The 8,430-nt window shown below is 39.2% G+C and overlaps 1 protein-coding gene across 1 annotated transcript; it reads left to right on the top strand.

Moving 5' to 3' along the window:
- The first annotated feature begins 1,915 nt into the window (after positions 1 to 1,915).
- Positions 1,916 to 3,082, top strand: LOC122729853 (isocitrate dehydrogenase [NAD] subunit beta, mitochondrial-like). The gene has a single exon (XM_043968948.1). It carries the CDS (start codon positions 1,916 to 1,918, stop codon positions 3,080 to 3,082), a length of 1,167 nt encoding a protein of 388 aa, XP_043824883.1.
- Positions 3,083 to 8,430: the final 5,348 nt, after the last annotated feature.

Raw genomic sequence — 8,430 nt, 5'->3', positions numbered from 1 at the left:
AACAAGGCAGTTCTGAGGGGAGGAAGTTTTGGACCTAGAGGTTCCTCATTATTTTCTGAACCCCAATATTACTGTGAGCCACCCAATTAACTCTCCAAATATTAAATTTGGCCATACAATTGCATCACAAAAGATCTGTATATAAGGATGGAAGAGAAGAGGAGGGAAGCTTACCTTTGTAGTGGAGGCAGGCAAGTCCACTAGCCTTCCTTTGCTCTGGTTGCCAGTAGTGAACATGTCGTCTCCTGGAAGTCTCTCTTGCTATCCTCAGACTTTATAAGGAATTAGCCTTTTCACAGTCCATTGTCAACTGTTTCTCTCTCTGGGGAGCTGTGTCAGTCCCAGGAAGCTAGTCTGAGAACAGACCTCCATTAGTTATTCATTGGTCTTACTATCTAGGCTAACCAGACCACTCTAAGCCAAGAACATTTACATTTAAGCAGGAAAAGACTTCAGTGAAGGAAAGCATGCTCTATTTGTGTATTTTCATTAAGCCTTCCAGGAGGGGTTGAATTACTTGGCCTCTGAGGTCAGTTAGTCAGCAAGCATTTATTAGTTATCATTTATTAGTTATCAAGCACCTATTACTACCTCCCCCCCCCCCCCCCCCCACACACACACTGTGCTAAGTGCTAGAGATATAAAGGAAGTACAAAAGTTCTGCCTTTAGATATCTACTTTAGGAAGATCATTTGACATGAGGCAGAGAGATCCACCAGAAAGCTCTTTTATTTTTTTAAAATTATTTTAGACTCTTATTTTCCAAATTACATGTAAAAGCAAATTTTGACATCAATTTTTTTTTAAATTTGTGTTCCAACTTCTCTTCCTCCCTCCCCTCCCCTCCCACCCCCACCCCATGAACTCAAACAATTCAACATAAATTATACATGAGCAGTCATGGCAAACAATTCTACCTTATTTAGGTTGTGAGTGGAAACAGATAAAAACAAAACTTCAGATTAAGGAATTGTCAAAAAAAAATGTTTCAGTCTGTTTTCAGATACCACCAGTTCTTTCTCGGTAGATGTACTGAAATTTTCCTAGGTTCTTCAGTTATATTGGATTATTGCCTTGCTGAAAATAACCATGTGCTTCCCAGCAGATCATCTTATACTAATGCTGTTATTTTGTGCTATATACATTTCTCTCTGCTTCAGTTCATGTGGGTCTTTCCAGGCTTTCCTGATAGCATCTTGTTCATAACAATTTCTATATAGTACCTTGAACTTGACAGAGAATTTTCTTCACAATAGCCCAGAAGAGTAGGTACCATGCATTTTGATATTGTAGTCAATCAATGTAACTATTTCCCGCCATCCCATTCCCTTCCAATGATATTTATTCCATTGTCTACCTTATTTTGCCTTATTTAACCCTTCAGGAAAGTAGGAAGGGAAGAGGATAAGGAGGGAAGGGTGAATGAAGGGAGGGTAGAGCGGGGGAGGGGGGGGGCAGTCAGTAGCAAAACACTTATGAGGAGTATTAGGGCAAAATAAGGCAGACAATGGAATAAATAGAAAGTTCTTTTAATAATACAGGAGCGAAGTGATGAAGACCTGGGTTGTTAGGGAGGAGGGGAGGGGGTGTTATGAAGGTCTAACTGACAAGACTTTGCTGACGGTTGGATACAGAGAGGGTAAATCCAGAGGGTGAGAAGTCATGGAGGATGGTGCCTGGGAGGGTGGTGGTCTCTGACAGTAAATACAGAAATTTAAGGATTTGGGGTCAAAGGTAATGATTTCACTTTTAGAGGTATTGAGTTTAGAACTATGATTCTATGACCCGCTGTAGGTGGAATAACCACTTTTTTTGGGTAGGGCTGTCTTCCTGGAAACCGAGGCTTCCTTTTTGACGTCACTTCCTGTGCGACGACTTTCTTCCCCCAAGTATTTGCCCCAGGGCATCGGAGAAGATGGAGACCCTGAGCCGAGTCTGTGCGCTGAGCCGGGTGCTGGTGGGGGCCCCGGGCTTTGGGGCCTGGAGGGGCCTGTTCACCACCGCTGCCAACCGTCCCGCCCTTCGACCCCCCATAGATGTCCCCAAGGAGGAGGGCCTTTACCCTGTCACTATGGTTCCCGGCGATGGTGTGGGGCCTGAGCTCATGCTCGCTGTCAAAGAAGTCTTTAAGGCAGCCAAGGTCCCCGTGAAATTTCAGGAGCATCATCTGAGTGAGGTGCAGAACCTGGCCTCTGAAGAGAAACTGGAGCAAGTGCTGGCCTCCATAAAGAAAAACAAGGTTGCTATCAGTGGGAAGATCCACTCTCCGATGGACACAGAGTACACGGGGGACTTGGCATCATATAACATGCAGCTCAGGCGCAAGCTGGACCTGTTTGCCAACGTTGTTCATGTCGAGAGCCTCCCAGGATATAAGACTCGACACAACAACCTGGACTTTGTGATCATCCGTGAGCAGACTGAGGGAGAATACAGCTCGCTGGAGCACGAGAGCGTCAGGGGTGTGATTGAGTGTTTGAGGATCATCACTCGTGCCAAGTCCGAGCGAATTGCCAGGTTTGCTTTTGACTATGCCACCACTAAGGGTCGAAAGAAGGTCACGGCTGTGCACAAGGCCAACATCATGAAGCTGGGCGATGGGCTCTTCCTGCAGTGCTGTGAGGAGGTGGCAGAGCAATACCCCAAGATCAAGTTTGAGACCATGATAATAGACAACTGTTGTATGCAGCTGGTGCAGAATCCATACCAGTTTGATGTGCTCGTCATGCCCAATCTCTATGGAAACATCGTTGACAACCTGGCAGCAGGTCTGGTGGGGGGTGCAGGCGTGGTTCCTGGTGAGAGCTACAGTGCTGAATGTGCTGTTTTTGAAACCGGTGCAAGACACCCGTTTGCTGAGGCTGTGGGCAGGAACATTGCCAACCCCACTGCCATGCTGCTGTCTTCCAGCAATATGCTGAAGCACCTCAGCCTGGAATATCACTCCAAGATGATTGCTGAGGCTGTGAAGAAGGTGATCAAAGTTGGCAAAGTGCGGACCTGGGACATGGGTGGCTACAGCACCACGACTGATTTCATCAAGTCTGTCATCAGCTACCTGAAGCCACCTTGTAAGGACTAGAACCCTTTACCATTTTTTTAATCTTATCCTTTAATAGAGCCTCTGACCAACTTCTCCCACACCTGCTTCAATAAAATGGACCACATGAAGGAACCTGCCTGTGCCCCCCTTCTGTGGAACAAGAATCTCTTATCTACAGCTGTTTGTGCTTTTTTTCTCAATAAAAACATGAACCAGAAAAAAAAAAAAGACTAACTTTGCTTTACTAGTTTCAATACCAGTGTAAGGCAGTAAAGGGGATTGGATTAGATGAAGCAGATTAAGGTCATAGTGAGAAATCTCATACTCTATAACATAAAAATAAACATACCTGTGATATTTAATTATAATGTTATCATGCCATAACATTTTACTATATTTCAACTTTTTCAGTTGAGTTCGTGATAGCACTTAGCAAATTGTCTTGTTCATAGGAAAGATAAGTTCTTTGGGGCCAAGGATTATTTTAGTACCTAGAATAGTGTCCTGCACATGGTAGCTAATCAACAAATAGATGTTTGATTGAAATGGAGAGCACATGTTTGTATGTATATGTATATATGTGTGTGTATACCTACACATATAAGCATATATATATATGTATTTATATACACATGGGATGAATGAATTCAATATGTTTATCAAACACTTATAGTACACAAGACCTTCGACTAGGCACAGGATACAAAGATAGTTCTACTATTTAGTCTTTTCTCTTAGTGAAATCAGTTTCATTGGAGGAGATGGGAAAGAACATGTACAAAATAGTTCTCATGCAGAATAGTACAAAATAACTCATGCAGAATAGAATGTGATAGAATGAAAAGGTTTGAGGAGTAAGTCACTTTAGTTGGGGTGATCTGGAAAGGTTTTATGGTGTAGGTGGCCCTTGAGATGAGTTTTTTAGGAAAAGAATTTCAATAATCAGAAGTGTGGAGGATATGTGACGAGGGAATATCTGCACAAATATGGAGGAAGCAGAATGCAGATTGACTGCAATGTATGCTTGCAAAATATGAAATCAGACTGGAAATATTGGTTATAGCCAGATTGTTGAAGGTCTTAAATATCAGCCTAAGGAGTTTTTATTTCATCCTAAAGGACATAGGGAGCCATTGAAGGTTTTTGAAAAGGGGAGTATCATGGTCAGACCTTTGCATTTGACATAATTATCTCATTTGATGCTTAAAATGTTCTTGGGAGGTGGTGGTTCATTTGTGTCTGACTCTATGTGACCCTATGGACTTTGTCCATGAGTCCACCAGAGTGGTTTGCCATTTCCTTCTCCAATGTGTCCCCATTTTACACATGAGGAATAGAAGCAAATAAGAATTAAGTGACTTTCCCAGGGTCACACAGCTAATAAATGTCTGAGGCGGAATTTGAACTTAGATCTTCCAGATTCCAAGCCCAGTGCTCTATCCACTGTGTAACCTAGCTTCCCCATGATAATAGATATTGTTAGCCTGATTTATCAATTTGACTTTTCATTCTGACCCATGCTGGATATGAAAAAAGATTGTCTATCTTAAAATATTTTTTTTTTTACTTAGGCTCAAGAATAGACTTATTTTTATTTTTTTGCAGGGCAATGAGGGTTAAGTGACTTGCCCAACGTCACTCAGCTAGTGAGTGTCAAGTGTCTGAAGCCGGATTTGAACTCGGGTCCTCCTGAATCCAGGGCTGGTGCTTATCCACTGCGCCACCAAGCTGCCCCAAGAATAGACTTATTAAGGACACTTTGAGAGTGTCATTTCATGACAAAGATCATAAATTGTGATTTTTAAAAATTGTTTCAGCTCTCATGAAATCATCCAAAGCCAAAGAATAGCAAGGCACCCAAACCGTAACTATTGTCTAAATAGCACATATGTTATTTGTGTATGTTAGCACATGCATACATATACATGCATATAGGTATATTTGTGATTCTCTTTCATAAATATTAAGGAAGAATAAAGAGACTTTTTCTGAAATATCTTCTTAAGGACCTAGAATTTAAACTAACCACTTGAAAACCCTGGGGATACTATTATCAATTTAGCATCTGAAGTTCTTAGGGGAATATTAATTCTCCTTTAAAAGACATACAGAACAGGTGTTCATTATGATTAAAACCTAGTAACTGCAGAGATGGAAAGTGTGAAATTTATATTAAAAACATCCTAGGTAGAAAATGCAAATATCATAGCAGAATGAATTATATATCCAGCCAGAGTTGAGCTTTTCTTAAATCTAGTAGCTTAGAAAGTTTCATTTTTTCATTTTTCATTAAAATGTTAGATCATTTAGTTTTGCTTACCATAAAGATGTATATGAAATATGCTTAATTTTGTCTTTAAAAATTTGTGATGTCCTTGGGATCTTTCAACTTTCTCACATCTGGATAAATATGTTTGATCAGTGTTAGGAGATGAATATCTTATAATTTGGGCATTTGGAGTAACATTTTAATTTGATATACTGCAATAGATTAGACATTTTCCAGGGATGTGTTGAACCCAGCTCAAACTGGCTACCAAGAGCTTATTAAATTTTTCAATGGGAGCATTTACACCTTAAAAATTTGCAAAAGTTACAAATCAGGGTTAGATCTAACAAAGTGATGGAGAAAATCTTAATAGTGCAGATTAAACTTAAAAGTGTGTTATGCTTTCCCCCCCCCACACACATTCTAGTTGTTAAAATTTATCAACATACTCTTTTCCATTTGGTCCCCTCAACATACAATAAGTTTCTTATTGTTTGCTGATTTTAAGGAATTGTTTGATTCTGAGAGACAAGTGGTATGGTATATAGGAGTTAGGAAATCCTGGGTTCATGGTATGTTTCTGACACATACTAGCAGCATGATCGTAGGCAAATTATTTAACCTCTCATTGCCCAAGTGGGATGTGACTCATCTCACTTTCTGATTGGTTGATCACATATTCCTTGGGGTCAAACTGTAATCCTCCAGGAACACATACCCCCTATGCCCCCAGTTTTTAAAACTTTGTCATAAATAAGTTACTGATCTGCATTGATGGAGGTAGGGAGTTCCCCACACCAATGAAATCAGGTCTGGACCTTTGCCTTGTCCTACTTTCCCTTCTCCATTTTTTAAAAACTTAGAATAAAATTCAACTTTCAAGGTTTTACTTAACCAAGTTGAAACAATAACACTTGGTTTTATGACATTTGACTATGAACATAACTTTATTAAATAACTTTTTGAGTGTTGGCATAGGCATGAGATAGGGAAAAATATGCTCACCTAAGGTGCCTGCTAGTCACAGATGATGCCCTGCACAGAATCCAAATGAAAGGATTGCTCATTGATAGTAAAATTTTCAAAAAATTTCATTTGCACATGACACTGGAATGATTATATTAATCCCAAGGACATCACAAATTGTGCTCATTGAAACCCATAATTATTGAAAAGAAACTATTTTAACCTTCCACACTAGAAAAATAAAGTAGATGAAAAACATATTGCTCAGAATTCAGTATTCAAGTGGACTGATTGCCTTTAGAGTTAAGCTGTCAATATGTTCATTTTGGACCATCTCTGCAATAACCTGGCCCAGATTTGAGTAGGAAGAAGGGATTTGTACTGAATTCAAATAAATTCAGCAAACATTTATTAAGAGCTTATTATATGCAGAGCAATGTTTTAGGCCCTGAGGATCAAAAGGCAAAAAGTAAACTATATCTGCCTTTAAGGGTCATTATATATTCTACTAGATTGTAATTAAGAACTAGTACTATACTTTCAATGATATCTGACCTGCTCTATGCTGCAAAAGTTCTTTTCTTTAGTATTGTATTCTCCTGCTAGTGCTATATAGATTCAGATATTGGCTAAGTTCAGGTGACTCACTGGATGATGAAAAGAGATGTGATGTTCAGAAGCAAGCTATAGGACATTATCTCTACCTTGAATATGAATATTGGCAAGTAAAAGGAATTATTGATGGTAAGTAAGTATTGCTAGAAAGGAGGTGGATTAGTCATATGTCAAGCAAAAGAGAAAATAGATGAATAGTTTCAGTGCTACACAGGTCCCCTAAAGATGAAAGAGGAAGAGCCTATTGATTGAATCTTCTTTCTAGTACTGGAAAGAGCATTTTAGAATTCGTGCACTTGGCTCTGCCACTTATTAACTGTATAACATTGGCCAAGCCACTTAATTTCTTGGGACCTCAGTTTTCTCATCTGTAAAATGAAGAGGTTGTCCTGGTTGGCCCCATAAGTTTCTTCTAGCTCTAAATCTCTGATCCTGTGGTTGTGATTTTGATGGATAGACAGAACTTACAGTGATATAGTTCCAGATTCATTTTGGTAAGAATTTGTCCCTTATTTTTTGACACCTATTTCAGGTTGTGAATTTTGTAGCATAACATATTGCCTTGGCATTGAGTGCTTCATTTATCCATGAAATGAAGGCTATTTCCTTGAACAAGAAAACTAAGTTTTCTTTGTAGCCTGTAATTTTTAAAAAAAAGTAATTCTGAAACCATTCAATAGGCCAATAACACCAAGAGATGGACTAAATGTCACTTGTCTGCGGTTCCTTTTAGTATGATATGATTCACATTAAAAGTATTTTGGGGGCAGCTAGGTGGCGCAGCGGATAGAGCATTGGCCTTGGATTCAGGAGGACCTGAGTTCAAATCTGGCCTCAGACACTTGACACACTTACTAGCTGTGTGACCCTGGGCAAGTCACTTAACCCCAATTGCCTCATCAAAAAAAAAAAAGTATTCCGAAATTATTTAAAAATCAAAATTACAAAGGCCAGCTTGATTCTTTTGAGAACAATTAATCTGAGGGGGTTGAATTCTAGACTTTTCATTAAGTGGAAAATTCTTTATTTCAAAGGTTGACCTAAAATGGTACTCAGAAAACAATTCCAAATAGTTCACTTTAGGTCATAGAAAAAGTCCAGTATATGACTTTTCACATCTTCATTTGATTATCAAGTGGGTAATTTCTTATGTACTTGATATCTTTATTTCTTATACAGAAAAACTAACTATATAGTTGACCACAATCTGGAAGTGAGTCAGCAAACTAACTGCTGGGATATTAAAACTGTGACATGTAAGTGCTGGGAAGAAATTCTACTCTACTTCGAGTTAATCAGAACTTTATTAAAGTAGAATGACTGCCTTGGGTCGCTATGTTTACAAACAACCTAGAAAAAATATGAGAAATTCTGATGAAGAGTGACAGGGTACAAAACATGGAAGATTAAATTATGGAGGTGGTTGAGCTGGCCTTGGAAAAGGAATTCAATTGGTGGTAATTTATCCAAATTTCAAGCAACCCTTCAAGGAGGAAATAAAAAATGTCTGGGGTGCTGAACTTGTAAACTTCACCTT

Source organism: Dromiciops gliroides, chromosome 5 (genome assembly GCF_019393635.1).
Source record: "Dromiciops gliroides isolate mDroGli1 chromosome 5, mDroGli1.pri, whole genome shotgun sequence".
NCBI classification, from domain to species: domain Eukaryota; kingdom Metazoa; phylum Chordata; class Mammalia; order Microbiotheria; family Microbiotheriidae; genus Dromiciops; species Dromiciops gliroides.
This window is presented reverse-complemented; position numbering and strand designations above follow the sequence as displayed.